This window comes from Haliaeetus albicilla, chromosome 28 (genome assembly GCF_947461875.1).
Source record: "Haliaeetus albicilla chromosome 28, bHalAlb1.1, whole genome shotgun sequence".
Taxonomy (NCBI): Eukaryota; Metazoa; Chordata; class Aves; order Accipitriformes; family Accipitridae; genus Haliaeetus; species Haliaeetus albicilla.
Window position 1 is genome coordinate 10,483,921 of NC_091510.1, and position 21,817 is coordinate 10,505,737.

General features: G+C 43.3%; 1 protein-coding gene and 1 long non-coding RNA gene across 4 annotated transcripts in view; both read left to right on the plus strand.

Annotated features, from left to right (window-relative positions):
* The first annotated feature begins 1,608 nt into the window (after positions 1–1,608).
* On the plus strand, positions 1,609–9,273 carry LOC138682473 (uncharacterized). Its single transcript, XR_011322557.1, has 2 exons — positions 1,609–7,446; positions 7,556–9,273. It is a non-coding gene; the product is annotated as an uncharacterized lncRNA (long non-coding RNA).
* An 8,574-nt stretch (positions 9,274–17,847) lies between these two features.
* The window catches only part of PPP1R12A (protein phosphatase 1 regulatory subunit 12A), a 126,002-nt gene continuing 122,032 nt past the window's right edge, over positions 17,848–21,817 (plus strand). The window contains exon 1 of one of the 3 annotated variants that reach the window (XM_069773425.1): positions 17,848–18,208. In XM_069773425.1, coding sequence (XP_069629526.1) covers positions 17,972–18,208 — 237 coding nt within the window. In that variant the 5' untranslated portion in view covers positions 17,848–17,971. The remainder of the gene's footprint in view (positions 18,209–21,817) is intronic. The other 2 variants (XM_069773424.1, XM_069773426.1) reach the window with 2 other exon arrangements.

Genomic DNA, 21,817 nt, shown 5'->3' on the forward strand with positions numbered 1-21,817 from the left:
TACGTATAGAGTTGCTGATTTTCAAATACCCAGGGTCACGTCGGCAGGAGGACGTTTACCCGCCGGGGTTAGTTCTGGCACGCAGGTGCCAGCACCGCAGTTTGGATAGACCGGGTGAAGGGCCAGTGCTTTCACCCGTGGTGGCCCTCCCCGGGGAACCCTGCAGGGTGATGGGCCCCCGCGGGCGCGAGTGCTGTGCTGTGAGTCCAAAATCCCTTTTTGAGGATTGTGATGGGACTTAGGGGGAAAAGTTCTTACATACCAGCCTGCACTTCCTATAATCTTCTCTTATTTTGCATTTCCTCTCTAACACCCATATTCTTTTTCCTGTCACGGTTCATTCTTTTAATTAATTTGGTGGTAGGCAGGGCACTCGATGTTTTGGTATTCTTACAGACATATAACATTAGGGGGTTTTCTTCTAGTTTGGTCTTTTATTATTTGCAGAATTTCAACAACTACTCAAATGACTGGTTGTAAAGCAGTGAGAATAACTGGAGTGGACACCGAATTACTTCTTGAATGTTACTGGCCTTTAAGTAACACCTACACTTGGTAAAGTAAAGCTACAGGGATTGCAAAACAAGTAATGAGAAGTGAGGCTGAACTGTCGTATAAACCTTGACGATCACCAGGAGAAGGGAGGCTACGGAAGACAACTCTCGGAGAGTTCAGCCCCAGCCCTCCAACTTGGCATCCACTAAATGACGAGAGCTTTGGTAGAGGAAAGAGATGGCACTTACACTGCTGAAGACTATGATTTGGTTTTTCAGCAACTATGTGGCAGCTGGAAGATCTAAGACATTTCATCTAAGACTGCAAAGCTACCGAGTCTGCACGGTATTGTGACCATGGGCAATGTAGGGAAAGTAACAGAGGAACACAATGCAATTTGCCTCCCAAACTGTGCTTTGAGGGAAGTAATATCACAACTTCGCCACCCACAGCCTCCTCTCTACTTTACCAATGAAAGAAAAAGAGCTAATTTGCTAGGGTTGTGAAAATTTTATTGGATCATTGGGGACAAATCATTGCTGTGAACACAACTGGTTGGGGAGATCCATGATAAGTCTTCAGAATGAAAGGATTTTTTTTAAGCTTTTTGAAAGTCCTAAGGGGTGACATCTTTCTCGACAGGCACATTCACATTGGCATTGCTGCCAGACTAACAGCTTCCTGAGGAACCACCTATTTTTCCTATTCATCCTGGAGCCACTGGGATGCAAAGGCAGATGTGAGCATAGCTTGTACGTTTTGCATTGCCATGCAAAGTGACTGTTTAATGTGTATTTGTAGACTGATGCTGGAAACGCCTCATAATTAGACTGCGTCTAAGTAAGCCAAAATATTTTTGTTATGATAGTTGAACATTGTGTTTTACAAAATACTTGTAAAACAAAAAGGAAAATGTTACCAGAAAAGGGGGTAGGGACAGAAATACCTCTGCTGATTTTGAACTGCCAGACACAAAGGCAATTATCAGAGCAGACTGTGGAGATGTGCACCCGAAGGAGGCCTTAAGGGCATGCTTTGGCGGTATGTCAGAATCAGAGGAATATCTGCTTTGTGCTAATTTGTGTCATTGTAGTTGTCTTGTATATAGACTTTAAATGAATATGTCAGTTTTGAAAGCCAAAGTAAATCATCATCTACATAAGAAATCATAGCAAACAGAGACATTTCTATGAAGATTTAAGCCACGAGCAAAGAAGATTCAAGGTACTGGCCATTCTTACAGGAATCACAGATTAGAGTATCATTCCCTTTAGTGTACACTGGCATCAAGTGAAAAGACCTGGTTTGGCCATAATATGTTCTCCTGTGGCAGAAGATGGCTGTAACCTAGATCTCAAAACCATCCATACAGTACAGTAGCTCCTGGCAAGTAAGGTGTAGGTTCTTCTGCATCCTAATGCTTTGTAAGACATTCTTTTGGTATTTGAAGGGCTGCAAACATTTCATATGCTTCCTGAACCAACTTCTGGTTCTTCTGTCCTCTCTTGAAAAGATACCCCCTTCACTTCTTAGCTTCCACACACTCTTGACCAAGTTAGAGATCATGTCTTCCTTTTTTCTATTTTTTCTTTCTTCTGGTTAAGTTTACATACTTGCTTTTCAAGTATAGTGCAGGATGACCACTGAGGAGTATCTGATGAGCAAGGAGAAAACCGTAAATGAGAAAATGCCTTAAAATTTTCAATAAGGATATTCTTAGAAGTATTTAATTTGCTTTAGATGGCTCATTCAGGACAGTTCAGCAATCATGGTAAAATCAGTTCAGTAAAATCATGGTGACTAGACCTTGCCTACCTATATTTACCAATAGCTGCATCAGATTTGCTAACTTAGCAGTCTTCATCATTATTCTGACAACACCTTGTAAAATTTGCCAATCTTTACTCATCACGATACCATAGAAACTATAGTTATGCATGCAAACAGGCTGCTGACAATCAAATTGACAAGATATCTTTCTGCTTCGACTGTTTGCAGTCTACAGCCTACAGACTCTTGTACATTAATTCCATCTATCAGGAAACCTATCTCCATATCTCAGTTTATATAGCCACTGCTCAGGATCAGCCCTAAGGATCTCCTTCAACAGTGCCTGCCTTTCTCCAGATTCCTGAATGCCTGGGTGCCAAAGGGCTGGCTTATGAAACAAGGAAAGGCAGAGTATATCTCATGTCCCAGTTCAACAGAGTGGCCAGGCTGGAAGGCATCCGAGTGCTGAGCTGGAAGAGTGATTATGTCTGGCTTTCAGGGCAAATACAAAGTCCACACCAATTATCAGCAAAGACATACCAACATAATAGAAATTCTTGCAACCTTCTCTAATTTGAGTCTTCATCATTCAATAAAGACAGACTTAATCCACAAACCCATCTGGAATGCTTGCTAAAATTTAAATCTGTGGAAGACAGCTCAAATAATGGCTTTTTTTTTTTTTTTTTTAAATTATACTTCATCTCTGTTTGTTATGGAACAGCAAATGCTGAATCATTTTGAGTCACTATTGCCATAACTCCATGGAAGCAACTGAGGCTTCTCTGCACTAAAGGCATATACAATACCTCCTCAGCAGTAGTTTCTTTGTAAGTAATTGTTTTTCACCCAAAGACTTTTTCCTTAACAGACTCCTCTGAAATACAACTTGTCTTTGGAACGCTGGAAAGACTTTGTTACACCAAAGACACCAAAAATACTTCTCTAGCTCTTTCTAAAGAGAAACATCAAATCCCTGCAGTGAGCAAGCACCTCCATGCACTATAGTCTAAAGCAGGATCTTCCTCTACTGCCAGTTACTATAGCATTAATATTTGAACAGATTTAGGACACTAACTACCAGCAAAAAGGGGTATTACTCTTATCACACCTCCCTTGAACACCTCATATATATTATCTAAGGAAAATGTGGTAGAGAAAACTAGACTGTGATTCATTTTGCAGCATCCCCAGTGCTTCTGAACACTCCTCAAATATACTCATTATATGGATGCTGTTTCTAAATAAACTTTACCAGTCTGGGTTATCTTAGTTTACACCTGATTTTCTAAAACCTCAGAAATTTTACACGTTCTATACGTCTAACTTGAATTATTTAAAAATTAACCTTCTTTTGTGTGTCTTTGATTTTACTTTTGTTGCTCTTCTTTAGAAGTCCTCAGTAAACTCAATTTTTTTGGTAAAACCAGAGCTTTTGAGATAATATATTTCTAACCTGTTTTTTTTGAGCTTCTTCCTAAGGATTTAATAGACATGAAAGCTTTCGGAAAGCAGTTATCAAATGTTACAGAGGCTGCACAAGGACCAGGTGTTTTTATTATTTACATTAAAATTTTAAAGTTACAGGAAAATAACTTTTGTTAGTAGCCAAGTTAAATAACTTCTTTTAAATCATTCATCACTATGGTGTTAACACATACATTTGTTGCCAGACCTCTCTGTTCTGAGCTGGAAGAATCTATTTAAAGTGAGCTGGAGATTAAATGCTCTCATTGTCAGACCAAAAAGTTCATGCCTTGGGACAGCAGCAAATTGTTCTGAAACACTACAAATGTAAGAAGACTAAGGGTGATTTATTAGGAGCACATTTAATGAAATACAGGGGTTTAGATTATTATGATTCACATATTCACAGTAACTTCTGTAATGTCTTATCGCTTCTAAAAAATGAAAACAAGGATCTATCTTCAGTTCTTTAAAAGAAAAGTGAATTCTTCGTGCATGTAAGACCCAGGATAGCTGGTTTATATCCTCTCTACACAAATAAATGTCACATAACAAAATAAAGTGAAAAACTGCAATTCTCAAATTGTTTTCCATTGTTCTAAATACAAGCTTTAGCAGTGCAGAAATAGCAGAGTGATATAGTTCATCGCCCAGATGCGCAGTAATATTGCATGCATTTTAATTAAAGGCAGCGGTCCTGATCCTGCTGAGGATTTGGCCATCGATTTACAGTGGAGCAGGACCAGTGTCAGTGAGCAGTCTTCAGTACCTAGAAGCTGCACCTCCAGCAGGGTTTTTGTTCAGAATAGTAGTGAGGTTTTGGAGTGAATCCTCTGATCATCCCCACTCACTGCATGTTGGCTTGGTTTGCAGAGTGGGTTTGGTGCATACAAAAGATATCTTCCTCGGGAAATGAAACTGTAACTTTCACTCCAAAAGTTTATTTACTGCGCTCCAAGCCTAATTAGGGCAGGAGGATTTTGAACCACATTTATGGTAGGCACAACCCGCGATAAAAACCTAGAAATAGTTCAAGCATCACAGTAAATCTGATCTAAGGTAAGATGCCCATACGTACAGAATGTAAATGTAGGACTCGGTACCAGCCATTTCCAGCTGCTGATCTGCTCCTATTGCATTGAATTACTTGTTGATGGAGATGTGCCCATGGTGCTAACATACAGCAGTAGGTAGCGTGCAGCTGACTACCGAGTACTGAACGGGGAGTCAGGTTCTGTAACGACACACATCTCCAAAACAGATCTACAAAGCATGGGATCAACAGTGAAAGCAGTGGAAATCCAAGAGCTGTAGCTAAAGTTGTGAATAATAATTACTTCTTTCAGGTGGTTCTCTGCAAGGTGAGTCTTCGGATTCTGCCTCCTTTCCTCATGTCAGTTGTCTATAGTCAATGAGACTCTTTGCAGGCTGAGGTGTGACTGAGCGAGCTTGATTCGCTCTCCAGCCATTTACAGGCATGCAAAGAAAATGTAACGCGAATGTTTAAAATTATCCCACCAGAAGCCCAGTCCTTTCATTCCACTTTGCACTTGCATTTTGTTGGTTTAAATGAGTGTGAAGTGGGGGATATTAATGCTGCCTGACTTCAGGCACCTATCTTAGGAGAGCAGTCTCCTTGGACTTTATAGTCACTGGAAAGTGAAAGACCTTTCCGGAGGGCAGCTCTGATCACCTAACTTCGATGACTGAACTCAGACAGTGGAAACACTCTCTAACACATAGCAACAGAGAATCAAGCCTACTGTCAATATAATTAGGACCTCTATAATGTAACAGTGCATTAAAATAGTGAATTAATGCATTTTAATGCATTACAAATTATGGAAAATCAATTATTTTTGTACAGCATGGAACTGAAAATAAACATGGTTATTTAATGAGAAACCCATGTGATTCTTAAATCTGATGCAATAGAATTTTAGGTTGTAGAACCAGAGGAAAATAATCCTAGAGCTTTATAAAATTTTCCTTTTTAAACTACTTGCTAAACAGCAAACAGGAGAGCACCTGCTTCAAAAACAAAAGACCTGCCAAAGCTCCCAGCTAGAGCAAGGATAATACATGATTACAATCTGTTTACTGGGACATGATAAAGTCATCTTAAAAAAAACCAAAGCACTGGAATCCTCACATTTGCTTTGGATACATATCCTGAACATAATGTAAGATATGACACTACCTTTTTCATTTCCTTATTTAATGTGGAAGAAATATGAAAATTATTTGAAATTGTTGCTCCTTTCCCCCCCTCCCAGGATTAACAAAGATCGCTGTCAACAAATCCAGAAGATAAGTTACTGTGAGTTCATTTTACAATCTTATGTGTGTCACTGGAAGAAGAAAATTCTGTCTGAGGAAGGTATCTGACAGAAACAAGCAAATGTGGATAATTCAGCATGCAGGCTAATTCCCTTTACTGAGGCTTTCTCATGTACATTTATAGTTATGTAAGAACATCCCATCCTGAAAAACCCATCTCACTGCTGACAGTAATTAGTCTTACAAATAGTTTATAAGTCTAAAGATAAGCTGGGGATGAACTGGTGCACCGCCTAAATGGCAAAGGCCAAAAGCTTTTTGTTTTTGAAGGACCAAAAGCTGGCATAGTGTCAAATGGCACTCTGGCAGAAGCCCAGCTTCTCGCATGTATATGTAAGCTTCACGGCTTTCCAGCTAGAAGCAGACGCACCAAGGGAAAAAGACTCGCATCCAGTTCTGTTGCAGCGCACGAGAGCAGTGGGTGCTACAGACATAACTGTTGTTAGATGTCTTTGGTTAGATTAGTATAAATATCGTAATTAATCTCCTGGCAGTCATTTCACAGGCGCTGCGCGAAGATGTACACACCTCTGCAGCAAAATGTTTTATTATAATGACTGACACACATGCCAGAAAGCTAACCCGTCTTCTTGCACCACCTTCAGCCCTACGGGTACTGAAATGCCCAGTTCCACTGTTTATTACATCCTTTCATCCCCTGAAAAATTAAGGCTCCTGCTTATACTGAGGTAGAGGCCCGAGTAAGTGTATGCTTACTTCGTAAGTGTACATGTAAGCATATGCATACCTACAAGGCCTTATAGGTTTCAGTGGGACCGATTACGTGATTGCACCTCATTATATTGATTAATATTGTGTGGAAACAAATGTTCCACAGATTTCTTTACAGTCCTGCTCTAACTGCATTAAAATTAACAAATGCGGTCCCTTCTAGGTATGACTATGCCACGGCTAGCCGAGGAAGACGACTTTCCTCACGCAGCCAGTCATTGGGGTGCTGTGCCCTCGGAAGGGGACCCGGCCTCCAGAACAGGCGTTATAGCCAGCAGACAGATGTCATTAGACCTCGGTAGATGGGGCGTGGACAAAAGATGTCCTGGGAACAAGTGCACTGGCTGGAGCTCCGTTCTCTGCCTTGCCTCTAGGCCCGGTCTCTGCTGTTGTCTTCTTGGTTGCACCGTCAGGATCCGGCTCGCCTCTGCCGCCGGTTCCGTCGTAGTTCTGGGCCCGAGCCATCTGGCCTTGCTGCTGTTCCCTCTGCTCCTTCTCCTGGTCCCACCTCATCAATTGCACTCCATGGTTTCCTGGCTCCAGCAGAAGTTTAGCTACGCTCTTAGAATCATAGAATCATTTAGGTTGGAAAAGACCTTCAAGATCATCGAGTCCAACCATGAAGTCCAACCTCTTGTCAAGGTGCGTGCAAGCTCCCTGGCTTCTGGGTGCCAAACCCTACCTCCAACCGTATGCTCGCCTTCCTCTGTTAGGCTAATGAGTATTTTATGTCTCCGGTTCTTGATTTCAGATTGCCTTAATTACATCACCTGGCTTCTGCCTCCACCCAGACTCCAGCCCGGGGCCTCACTACGAGGCTTGCAACACCCATGTCCCGTCATAACAGTCTACGCGGACAGGTGCAGACAGACGGCGGCTTGTTTCGCTGGTGCTCCAAGCTGGGCAGAAACAAGCTACCTTTGGTCTAGGAGCCGTATGCCTACATTACCTGAAAGGAAGAGCTCTTTTATTTCCAGACAAGATACACAGCAGCTTGGGGCGCAGACAAACCGAATCCATCTCCGTCTATGCTTGCTCAGTTAGACATACTGTGTAAACCTATACTAACTTTCAGGGTACCGAGGAAATTTAAATACTGAAAAGAGACAGACTGTGTAGATGTCTCAAATGTTTGCCAGACATTGAGCACTCAGCATCCCTCGTGACACACGGGCAGACAGAAATCTACCGTGTGGGTCAGAGGAGACCAAGGCAGAAAGATTTCTACTAAACTTTCTAAAAGCTGGTTTTAGCTTACCTGAGAAGATTATCATGTCCACCATGACACTCAGGTGAAGCATAGCAACTGTATTTCATGACATTTGGGTATCGACCAAATTCTAGTCTCAAGCCCACTTCTGTGAATTAGGTATCTCTGTTTCAGTAGAGTTAGTCTGGACTTTCTCAGAATATGTATTTATACAAGTGAAACCCAGATCTTATACCTAAAGTACTAAAATTTGCAGTTCAGACCTTTATCCAGTGTAGCTGCAATAAATTTATACCAGCTGATGATATGATCCTCTGTAACTTCCATGCCAGCAGATGAAATATCAACAGATAGAGAAGATGCCAGAAAGATGTGCTTGAGCTACCTTAAAACTAACTAGCTTGGCTACTGGTAGTAGTGTACCCAGAGTTGCATAAAGCTCAAGTGTAAACTAAGTTAGGCTAGATTTAAGTTAGTCTACCAGAATTTTGCAGCTTAGGCTGAGCTCTGTGCTTGCATAGCTTGTACCCAGGCTGGGCAACACAAACCTAAGAAAGCCACTGTACACTGGAATCATTAAAGCAAATATTGACTCTAAATGGTGCCTATTTTATGGCAGTTTTAAAAGCAGCTGAAGCATTTATTAACTTATAAATTGTTTCTAATACCCTAGTACCTCAATGGGACCACTCATAAATGCTGTACAATGTGAACAACAGTGGCAGGATCTGACCACAAACGCTTTCAGGCATGTGAGAGAGACAGAGATTTTTGTGCTTTTGTTTCTAGGTAACTGCCTGGTTTTGTTTAACTGTGTTCTGATTATGGTATGGAGCTCATTTAACACTGTATGGGCAAATGGCATGCTTTCTGTTATATTTAGCTCTATCTCTCTACGTATGAGGACCACGTGGGGTAATTGCTTCTTCGAGGCCCGACCCTCATCTCCTTCCTAAAGCTGAAGTGTGAATCTGTGGGAATGTTATATAACAGGGGAATGTGATTCCAGATCTGCTATAATATGTTTAACCTGAATAAATAGTCAGGCTGGAAATTGTCTGTGTCTTGTATAACCCCATCATAAGTTAACATACAATTAAATTTCAGATTTTGGAACTTATACTGGAAATCATTTACTTGCGTAAATAACTCCAGTGGGATTCAGTGGGATATTAGTGGGAGCTAATACAAACTCACTAAAACAAGTAGGAGTTCCTAAATCGAGCCTTGACTGTTTTAAATAAAAATGAATTAATGCATCGAGACATTCTGTAATGTGACCTATGTATGTATCACCTATACAATTATTAGACTTCTAGAAGAAATTGACATTAAAACTACTGCATATGTTTTGGGTAGAAAATATTAAGAAATGTGTTTCCCTTTGTGCTTACTGTTACTGCAGAGAAGTGTGAGTGTTACATGACAGTGATTGTATGCAGGATACGGTTGCAGGATATTCCTGTTTTGTGTGGGGAACCGCCTGGTGTCTCTTTGAAAGTTAAGATCTTCTAAATATACAACGCAGAAAAGCAGCAACATAGATTTTGAATTTTAAGTATGGATTAGCTATTTTTTACAGAAAGAAGACATTGGAATGGTACTTTAAGCTATTAATTTTTTACACTGTTTCATTTTCTATAGCAGTTAGGCCTTTTCTCCAATTTTATCTAAATGCAAAATGATGAGAGAGTAGGGCCAGATCATTCTCCTTTTGAAGTAATTGTTTGCCATTTATTTTCCTGGGAGTAACACTGTGATTTTATCAAGATCATAAGATTTAATATTATGCACAATTTCAAAAATATGCAAAACCTAAGTTTTTTAAATATATGGGCCCACAGAACTGTAACACAGACATTTTAGCACAGAAATCACTTTAAGTGTTTTCTAACACACAAGAGTGTTTGTGTTTTTTCAGAGCACTCCTTGCTCGATCAAAATTCCTACTGCAAAAGAAGCTGCAGCATTGGGTGCTTTATCTCCAGCAGACTTTTTTATTAAGGCTTTATTTTAAATCTTTTAAATCTTACATTGTGAACACTGGGAGTGGAAAGATTCTAATTATTGTGATCAAAATTCTTTATTCAGCTCTTGAGGTTTAAATACAAATCGAGGTCAGAAATGCAAAATTAAGAACTTTGAGTTATTTATCCCATGTAAAAGCAAGATTCAGGTGCAGAGCCAGAAAAGTTCCAACTTCCAATTAGTTATTCTACTTATCAGCCCACAGTCCTAAGTAAGTAATCAAAATGTTAATAAACAAAATAATCAAAACAATTCAATTTTAAAATCGTATCTTTAAGCTATAATTATATATACAAGTAGAAAGTTAATTTTACTGTTATTAATCTAGTTGAAATAATGTCATTTCACATCTATCTATCTACCCACTCATTTGTCTTAAAATAAGTGTAATGTAGAACTTTTCTAGGAGCAGCCTTTACTTTCTTGAGCCAGTTCCATTAGAGGGAAAGAGCAACAAAATGCACATAAATAAAAATAGAAATCAAGGAATGCTTAACGCAACCTGGAGCCAAGTGTCTGATCTCAACAAAATCAGCGTTTCAGATCTCAGTTAGTGCTTGAAGTAAAAATATACTATGACTGTTTCGTAATCATAACGAAGCAGCTGTACCAGTGTTGCGCGCAGGGCAGTGACCAGGACCCAGACATGCCCGGGAGGAAGGGGCAGACGGACACGGGGGGTGAATTTGCCGGGTGCGTTGCCCCATTGTGGCTGGGGGGTGAGTTCCAGTTGGGGTCCTGGCTTGCTCCACGCTGCTGTTGCTGTACTCCCAGGGCTTCATTTTGAAAATGAAGACTGCCAAGAAGGAGAAAGTTATTTTTATTATTTAATATGAAAATGATCTAGCCCTCCACTCACTATCGTGTTTGCAGAGAGTCCAATTTGCTAGCTGCCACGTGGAAACAAACAGAGTGAAATGAAGACAGATGCATTACCTCCACGGAGAAGGCAAAATGGTGGGTAAAGGAGTGTGGGGAATTAACTTGGCAGTGCTCCCTTGCCTTACTCTAGTTAGCAGATTTATTTTCCACAAGCCAGAATCTCGGTCCGAAGGACACCAAACCATTAAAGAAACCTTCCGAGAGAGGAAAAATAATGACTTAATGGGCACAGCTAGAACTACAGGTAGATTTCATGTGATGGTTGAGCCTACATAATGTCTCCCTGCTTCTAAGGAGAGCGAGTCTGTCCTTCCCCAGGCCTGGCCACGCACTCCCGTCTCTTTTGGAAGCCTCCTGTCACCCTTTGATGAGTCTGCTCAGTTTGCTAGACCAGCAGAAAATAATGCTCTGGTGGGAAGAAGCTGCTTTTGAGTTACTTTAAGCATCTGCTAAAGGAAAAGGATTTTTACAGGTCCCTTCTCAATGGCGCCTTTTGAGTTATCGTGATGACTGAACGGGGGAGTTGCAGGCCAGCAAGCCAATTTAGGAATGGTTAGGAAATGTGATTTCAGCAGATGAGGGTTGAAAGTCATAAGCTTGTCAAACCAGAGGCCAGTTAAGAAGATTCTGAAGGGTACATCTGTGTGCATTCATGACGGAGACGTTAGAGCTTCTGGAGTACCTTAGCGTTACATTAGTGGTTGCTGCAGACTAATGTAGCCTCAGATTAATTGTCTCAATTAAGTCACTCTTCTTTTGAATTGACACGATGAAGCAATTCAATGGCTTTATGGCCTTGTGCTAAGGAACAATAGGAGGCCACCAAAGGAGTCACTTGATGGTTTGGGATGACATCTGATCAGTTAAGCTGTAGCCTGAGGAGTTACCTACAAAGAAGTAACTTTCCGTAGCAAAAACAGGGCTAGTAACAAATACAGGGGACAGAAAACCAGTAGTGGCAGCATTTATTAGGACAACAAACTACTAGAAAAAGTGATTTGTGAGCAAGGAAACTGCTTTCAGTTGCTTGTTTCTGTTGTATTCAGGGAAACAGGCCTTTATGAATATTCTTATAAATAAGCATCGCTATACTCTGTCAGCCAGTTCTCTTTTTAAAAAACCCACTTGGTTTTCCTTTTAACAGCTGTCTGAATAGGCTAAAGGACGACATTATTTTTGTCACTGATATAGGTGTGTTACTTATGTTACTACATTGCTAAGACTAAACATGATGTGAGTGCACAGTTATGTCATATGCTCTGCTGGCTCATGAAAATAGAGCCTGTAGGCACCATGAGCAGCAGGGCATACTCCTAGATGCCCGAAATCCAAGCCAAGCCAATTGTTGAGCCACACAGAGATTTCAGCATTTTCAAACCCCAAGTTCAAGAAAGGACACTTTCATATACCAAAACAAGTGTTTCAAAAGGAAATTGATATACCTCCTGGTAGCAGAAAGGCAGAAATCTAAGTGTCACAGCTGTCAATAACCCTCGAGTGTATGGATATTTGCATTGTGAGTGAGAAGCTAGGACAGGATGTCTTTCATTTCTTTTTGTCCAAATTGCCCTCCCGCAGCCCTGGGAGTATGTTTCTCAGCTGTGATGCGTTCAGAATGCGACTCAGAGGGAACATCTTGCATGCATTTCGGAGGGACAGGTCATTCCCTTCCCCCTCAGTATTTAAATCGCACATTTCAATAGTACGCTCCTTGACTTGAGCCACACACAGCAGTGGAAAAGAAACACTTCACCTGCAGAAATGCTGAACAGGGTTCATAAGATTACACGGCCTTTTGGACATCAGAATAAACCAAAGATACTTGTTCTCAACAGCAAGAGGCCAAAATGGACAACTGTCATGGCAGAGTGTCTAACACCGTGTCTACATCCCTACACGTGCAGCATTCCCAGGACTGCAGAGACTGAATAGAAACAGAGCGCCTGTATTTCTGTTACACAACATACGGCTCGGTTCTGTTTTTTCTGAAGTGACTAGGCAAAACTTAATTGAAAGTAAGACTGGTTTTATAAAGTCAATTTTATAAATAAGTGTATTTCCCTATTTCTAAAGGACATGGTGTTACTTCTTACTAGCCAAGACAACTATTTTTAGCTTAACCCATGCACTGTTGAAATTGTCGGTAGACCAAATGCTGTTTTAACAGATGGGTACACGCAGAAGTATGTGAGAGCATCTCTGTGTGAATCAAGTTTAAATGTTAGCTTGCATTGCCATCCAAGAATACGGAGACAGCAATCTGTGTAAAGCTCCTGAAAGATGCTGGGAGAATACATCATTGCAAAACTGATTCAGAACTGCATAGTTTATAAATATGTGCCCTGGTTGCTACGGTAGTTTTAGTTTTGGTTTCGGTGACTCAGGATTATGCAGCATCAAAAAGTAACCCACCTTGATATGTGGGGTTTCGAGAAGTCTGCTTCTTCCATAATGTACTTTAAGATTTTGATAGCACTTTGTGCATAGTCTTCTTATCTCTTTTTTGCTGGATAAGGAATGTACCAGAGTTTTCACTGTCACTTGTATGGGTTTGTCACACAATCAGAGTAGAAAATACACCAGATTTAAAAATAGGAAGGACTATGACTATCCAATAAAAAAATGAAAGAAATGCCTTATTCTTATGATAAGTATCTCTGTCACGGCCTTTTCATGTTGAAAAAGGCTTTTATATTTTTTTATCCCATCTCTCCTTTTACAATCCGTGATTCTTTATAAAAATCTGCAGGATTTAGTAGAAAGCTTTGTGTCAATATATACAGTATTTGTCACTATCTCTTCAAATTACCCATTTTTCCCAGAGCTGGAGTTGATAAAATTAACTTTGATATATTAGTTTTCTTCACTGGGGAGAGAAAAATGTTAGGACAAAATTTTTGGAAGCCACACTATGTCTGTTGTTGTTCAAGATGAAGGACAAGACAACAATTATCCTTAGGAGGTCAGAAAAAAAATTCTACATCCCCGAAGCTGACTATTTCAGGTAGTGCAAAAGCTTCATCTGTGTACTTCTGTGGTCCAGAAGCCCGTGTGAAATAGCTTTGAACGATGGTTGTAATGCTTTTAAGAAAAAATGGAAAACCAGAAAGCATACCGATAACAATCTCATTGCTAAATCATTTTACTGATCACTTGAACCCTGCCATTAAATTAACTGAAAATATATACACACATAGATGCTATCTCTGCAAATGTTTACATGGTTACCTCTAGAGAAAAGTAGCCCTACTGAAATCAGTGCTAGTATTTGCATGTGGAAAATTACACATTCAATCACCTTTAATGCTATGTATATACACGAAAACAAAGGATTTCACAGCACATCTGTTGTGTTGGGTAGTCTGGTAGAGATACATCAAAATAGCCTGACAGAACTAGGTCTACTCAGTGTGTCCTTAAGTTGCACATACCAGGTACCTAAAATGGTCTCTCTTGTTAGCACACTATTATTATTGTAAACACACATGCACACTTACGCAGTTACCAAATTCAATCTTGTGATACTGTCTTGCACCAATGACTGGTTTAGGACAAATTTTATACTCACCTTCAATGCGGTCTTCAAAGAGAGGCTTAATATATAGGGTTTGGTCTAACCCTCTGCACAGATGAATTTCACCCTCCATGCTTAGGTAGATAATCGGAAAAGAGTATCAGATTTCAGCAGCAAATATTATTGGTAATTGTATATGCTTATCTCAATTAGTACTGAATTAGAAGCTGTAGACGATCTCATCTCCGCTCAGCTACACTGCTTTTACAATGAAATTGAATGACATCAAACTGGTAGGATGGGGTAAAGAATATGGCCTGGTATGCCTTTGCTGTTGAAGTTATAAACGTTTATGTGAGATATGAGATAGGAAAAATACAGAAATTAAAAACAAGTTTTTTAAAAAAAATATTATTTTTATTACTTTTATCATTATTCCCTTCTTGTTCTGAATTTTCTCGAATACAGAAAATGTGAACGATTGCAGAGATTCAACAGTTTACATGAATGACAGCTCTACTTTTTGCTTAAGGAAGACCATATGCTTTGCTAGATCACATTCAAGGACCACATATAATTTACTGCAGAGCAAACAGCTATCTGGGAAGGGCATATATACTCCATATATATGGAATATCTGAATTTCAGCTGGCTGCACAAATGAATTATATGTTGCCTGTGGAGTCTGTAAAAAGCCTCAAACATAACATAACTCCCCAATGAGGTGCAACCCAAAAAAATGAAAAAGTCGAGGAAAAATAAAGTCAAGAACGTAGAACATACAAATTGCTGCAGTGTAAGGAAAGGTATTTGCTGAAGTTCTCTGAAAAGCTGGAGCCAAATCAGTGAAAAAATGCCCTGGAGAAAGAAACAAAAGTACTAGATCTGGTCTTTAAAAGCAGACTGTATGATACTTAAGAGCAGAAAAATCCCTGCCTTCTGAGCTCTAGAACCTCTGCATTTCGCTAACGAGCCAAGGAGAGTGAGCTGAAGGTGTTGAAGGAGGATCCATGACCAGAAAGAAAAAGCTTAGCTGGAGGAATGAAGTCAAGGAGAGGGGACTGGAGCTCTGATGGAAACCTAAAAACATGCTCCATGACAATGAAATTCCTAAGAGAGTGCATTTTGAATAAGTGCCTATCAATTTGCCTAGAATTACTTTGCTGCTAGTAAAGCACTTGATTTACACATTGCTTGCTGAAATCAGTGTATTACATTCTTCAGCTATGTGGTTTCTTTGAAGAGTCAAATTTTCAGGCAGCCAACTGAGAGATAGAAAGAGAGAAGCAGCATGTTGGGAAGGGTACATGTGAAATATCAGAGATATCTGGGGAAGGCGGACTCAGCTTTTATCTTGTGTTAGCTTTTTCTGGGTTATAGTTTTCAGCTCTTTAGGAAATGGCACTGGATTGAGAGCCTCTCCCCAGGGAAGTTTGCCCACGAGGACAGGACCACAGCAGGTGGCTGGAGCCCGCACAAATCCCCTCCTTAGACGCGAGTCTGTTGATGCAACGAAGCTCCCGGCTGGTAACTGTCCGTACTGGGCCGATGGTACCAGCGCTATGTCAAAGCACAACTCAGTCACCCGCGTGAGTAATGAACACTGCAAAGACTGCTTCTGAAGTGCATTATGCAGAGTCAGCCATACTTTCAAACCCAGGAGCCTAAACTGTACCTCTGGATAGTCACACAGGCTGTCAATGGGAAGGTATAAATTAGGTGCCAGGTAATTCTTCATCCACCTACTCAGACTGCAAATCTTCCCCTGGCAAATCCTCCATCTTGACTACAAGATGTCGCCTTTCGTTCACAATCGCATTGCGCCTACAAATTGTCAGCGCACTGTATCTCATGCATTGCTATATGAGTAAATCTGATGGATACTATGCAAATATCTCCAGATGAAAATTCGTTCTGAAAGACATTAAGAACAACGCATTGCTGCAGGTACCTTACAACTACTACTTCTTGCAACATGCCGCTGACATTTTTATCAATAAAAATGGAAATAGGAAGCCTGAGTAGGCAGTGAGACTGCCCACCGTAAGGAGAAATTATAATTAGAGAAGAACAAACCATGCAAAATTCATAGTGTATGAGGTTTGGTGACCCTCTTAAACTATACTTTGTTTCCTATAATTAGATGAAAAGAAAACTTTCTTTCCAGGAAGTTTAAAACCACATTTTTTCCGCCCAAGATGATTCAGTTTAAAACAAAATATGTATTACTCTTAGCTAAAGAGAACATGCTATGCATGGAAGAAAATTTACTACATGTAATAGCTCGGTTCCTAGAAGTCGCAACTCCGAACGAATACATTTCAGTCATTGCATCTTCAAATGCTGTATGCTTTTGAACGACTTGTTTTCTCCCAACAGAAAAGATGGTTGGGCTACCCCAGGTTTTCCGATAACGGAAGCGAACTTTAAGTAAAACGGACAACAAGCACAGGGATTTGTCCACCGTCACGCGGAAGCGTCAGGGCAAATGGGAGACGACGGTGCTCTTGTACAGCAAGCTGCCCTAACGCCGTCACGCCTCACCCCCCAAAACGAAGGATCCTCAGCGAGTCGCCCCGTTTCTTCCCTTCTTTCCCCCAGCGGCTGCGTTTGCCCTGTTGTGGGGACGTTGTTGCGTGTGAGGCGGCGGTGGCCGGCGGGGACAGGCGGCACCTCGACCTCAGCTGCCCGGCTGAGGTGGGGGAGCGCGGCGCTAAGCACCCGCCTTCGGTTTTGGGGTCGAAGGCCCACACCGGGCGCCCCAATGAACGACACCGCTCCCTCTCCGCTCGCACTGCGTCCCGGAGAAGTCCGCCCCCGGTGACGGCCCTTTTCCCGTCAAGGCCCTCGTCGCTTTTCGACCGCCTTTTTTCGGCCCTGACGGCAGACCGGGCCGCAGCGGGCGAAGGCCGGTGCCCCGGCCGCCCCCTGAGGCGAGGCCCCGGGGCAGGCGGCAGCGGGGTCCCGCTCCCGCCGGACGCCTCTCGGCCGGGCTCTTCCCTCTGCGGTGGCGGGGAATTCCGCGCCGAACGGGGCAGGGGAAGCCGGTGGACCCCCTTCGGCTGAACTCTTGAACTCGCGGGCCCGCCATGAGGCAAACCGGGCCCGCCGAGCCCGCCCCACTCACCACACAGGCGGCGGCGGCGGCGGCGGCGGCGGCGGCACTCCCCCGCCCCGCCCCCCCGAGGACGCCCCGCCCCCTCCTCCCGCCGGCCACGCCCCCGCCCGCCAGTGACGCCACCCGCCGCGCCCGTCCCCCGCCCTCCCGCGTCGGTCGCGTCACTCCCGGCCCCGCCCCCGGCTCCTCTCAGCCCCGCCTCCCCGCCGCCGGTAAATCTCGCGGGATTATGCTAAGGAGGCCGCCGCCGCCGCCGCCCCGCCCCTCCCGTTCCCTCCCGCCCCGCGCCCTCCGCCTGGGTGGGTGGGTGAGCGGAGCGAGGGCGAGTGCGGGCCGCGGTGCGCTGTGGGATACTGGCGGTATATAGTCTATCCTCGGTGCGGCGTTAGCTAAGGGGGCCAGGCAGGAGCGGGGTATGAAGATGGCGGACGCCAAGCAGAAGCGGAACGAGCAGCTGAAGCGTTGGATCGGCTCCGAGACCGACCTGGAGCCGCCCGTGGTCAAGCGCAAAAAGACCAAGGTGAAGTTCGACGACGGCGCCGTCTTCCTGGCCGCCTGCTCCAGCGGGGACACCGAGGAGGTGCTGCGGCTGCTGGAGCGGGGCGCCGACATCAACTACGCCAATGTGGACGGGCTCACCGCGCTCCACCAGGTCGGTGCGGAGCCGTTCCCGCCGCCCCAGGCGGGGGCTGCGGGGGTGTGAGGGGAAAGCCTTGGCCGAGCTCGGCGGCGGGACAGGCGGGGAAGGGCCCCCCCCCCCGCCTCTCCTCCGCTCCCGGCCCGTGAGGCGGTGGAGGAGGAAGGGGCCGGAGGCGGCTGCTCTCCCCTCCGCTGGGGGGTGTCGGGGCGGGGAGGGGCCGGCGGAGCGGGGCGGGAGGCGGCGGCGACCGGGGTCAGGCTCGGGGGCGGGCGGGCGGGCTGGAGGGGCGAGAGGCTGCGGCCCCCCCCCCCCCCCCCCGCCTCGGTCCCCGCAGGCCGGACGTGGGAAGGGGGCGGTTGGGCCTCTCCCCTTGGCTTCGGCGGGGAGGAGGTGCCGGTGACCCTCTTTCGCTTTCCCCCGGTTCGCCTCGCTTCCCCGGTTTGGGCAGCCGCCTATCCTTGGGGGGGAGCGGGCCCTGCCCCGCGTTGTCGGGGCTGGGGGGGGGGAACGCACCCACAGGGACACACGGGGACAGGTTGCCCCCGGCGGAGGGGTGGTGGCCGGCAGGTGAGGGAGGCGGGCTCGCCCCGGGCGGCCGCTTGTCGCCCGGGATTCCGGTAGCAGTTTTCCTGCTTACCCCCCCCCCCCGTCTCCCCGGTTTCTCAGGCGTTGAGGCGATGAATCGCCGCTCGTGTGTGCGGGCGGGCGGAGGGACGGAGCTTCTTATTTCTCTCCGAAACGCTGGTTCCCCATAGAAACCGTTCCTGATACAGGAACGCGTATCGATAACAGGCTGCCCGCTTTCTGTCGCGATGGGTTCTGCCGCAGTGTGAAAGCTGAACTTTAAGGGGAGCGGGGCTCTTCACGGTTGTTCTGCCCTGCGTTGGAGAGCAGTCAAAAAAACCGAATCCATATTGCTTTGTTCTGGTGTGGGTATGTGGGAGGGGGGGTTGGTGCTGAGGGAGATAACTTTCACTTGGGGCAGGGGGGGGGAATGGAAGGGAAACTGGCTGTGAAGTTTCCTCAAAATGGATGCTTTGTGCATGTTGAACTTCATAGCAGTCTGATTGGAATCTCAAAACGTTAGCCAAATAAGGAAAGGCTGTGGCAATCCGGAGATAATGCGGGTTTGCCTGAGTAGTTTTTGTTTCTCTAGAAGGCCAAAAGCTTCCACGCTGTATTAGATTCACTGGATATCCAAACAGCAAAAAATGATCTTTGACAGGCTAGCTTCCTATTCTTAAGTTCGCAAGTTGTTCAGTAGTTTAAAAAGAAAAAAATAAAAATCTTAATGATTATGAGATGTAGGTTGATCAAGTAGGAATCTTCCCCAAATGGTTAGGTGAGGTAAATAGGGCATTGTTGTTACGCAGTGCTTTTCTTAAATTCACCACCTCATTTTTGTTTAATGTATTTAATCCATCCCATACAGATTTTTTTCCAAGGATGTGAGGCTCTACAAATACATAAGTTGCCCCATAGTACTGGATAGGATCCCCTCCTGAACATAAGATAGAGAATTCTACTACGCTTTGCTCTATTTCCTGTGTATAAGTTGTCACTTGTTCCCCTGTAAAGGGTATTGGTTTACTTTCAGTTGTGAACTGAACTGGAAGAATGAATGTGCGTTGCGGTTAAGCCTGTCAGCATGTTACTGCGGCACAGTTACCTGACTTCAGGCCAGCCTGTCACTTCATACCAAGGTTTTATGTATTTGTCCTTCTCTAACCAAGTTATGATTGCTTCGTGCTTCTAGGGAGCTCTGTATTAGAAGTCATACCTTAACTGGTTAGATCGTTGGGTCTACAAGTTACTGTAGTCCAGTGACTGGTAGGAAAGGATGACGTTTCGTTTAACTCTATTGTTAGAATAAGAGATGAATGGTGTTATCTCTCTTCATGAAGTCCAGATGGCATTTTCACAATGTCTTTGATACTACATACAACAAAGCTTTCAAAAAGATCATTCTGAGCTGCTTCTCCCCTTCTTTTTTACCTGTAGTCAGCTTGCAGTTTGAAAGGGCAAAGTCTAAGGGAACAGAGGTGAAGATTTGTATCCCTGCTAAAACTCTTGCTTGCTCTCATCTCCCCCCCCCCCGCAGTGATACCAAAGAGCCTTTTGTCATTTTATGATATTTAAATCAAATAAGATGATCAATTGTGAAGTTAGAATCCTCAAATGTTGCCTGTTGCTATAAAAAAAAGGTATATAACAAATCCCTGCCTGTGACCAACTCTGAATGGTTTCACTTCATTATTATCAGTAAATCTTATTTGCCTCTAATATGTCATATAAAAGGTGCAAATCGTACAGTATGCAGTCTCTAACATGAATTCATTTAATCAGATTTGGCTGTGGCATGGAACAAAACTGTATCTGTTCCCAAAGGAAACTCTTCAAAAACTTGTCATTCTTCTTGACAGAGTTTTGATTGACTGATGTCAATTGTGTCAAAGTCCACATTGTTGTGTTGAAGACTGCCACGGTTTGCTGTTGCTTTGTGGTTTTTTGTTTGTTTGATTTGTTGTGTGGTTGGTTTTTTGGTTTTGGGTTGTTTTTTTTTTTTGTGTTGTGTGTCAGATCCCATGTAGACTTTACTGCTTCACAGGAACAAATAATAATATCAGCAAAGATAAAGTGACTCTTACCTTTTTTGGGTTGTGTCCTTTTTGTCTTGCATCTAACTATTTTTGCAGTTATTGAGAACAAATGTATGTGTCTGAAATAGCCATAGAATTAAATATTTAATATACTATTCAGCCTTTGTTTTTCCTGCTAGATATGACAGTTACCGGAAGAGACTTAAGCTGTGTTTTCTTTTTCACAGCCCAGGTGGTTGAAAGTGCTGAGGGGAAAGTACCATTAATCCTGAAATTCTGGTGAAGTTCAGATCTGGTCTTTAATGGAGCATCAAGCTTTATTACTAAAGCCATTAGCTAAACTTTTCCTACATTAGTGGGGTAGAATGCCATCACCGTCAGAAAGCTTTATGTAGAATCGTTTCTCTTAATGCATATGGGAAAGGAAAAATTACAATTGGCTTGGCAGCTCAGAGGAGGAAGGGAGAGAGTATATGTGCACGTACTTTCTTCATCTCTTGGCACTGAGTGATTTTGTTTTATATTTGCGTGTGCATAAATGAGTGGACTTGAGCGCATCATATCTGAGGACAGGTCAGGTAAATTGCTTGGAGTTAAAGATCTTGCAGAAGGGGAGAAATTTGTCATTAGATGATGATTATTATTCGTGTATGTAATGTTGGGTTCAAATGTCATTCTCTTTAAGAACTTGTTTTGGTGTAAGTTCAGGTTAGGCCTTCAGCACAAAGGACAAAACTGGGTATACCGTTTTTCTATCTATGGGAGATATATGCAACGTAGGATATTGCAGCAGGGTAGTATGTATTCTGCTGCAATGTACTGCATTATAGATGTGTGCGTATATATCTGTAAGATGAGAAAACTTACTTTTAAATTAGACCTTGAATTTACAATCAGATATCTGTTCCGTTAATTTAGTGGAGGCTGAAGTTGATTGTTTTTAAACGTTGCATTCCCAGACAGTTGTCACACAGGATGAGATCTAACTTACAGATAGAGCAGCTTTTCTAATCTGCCCTAA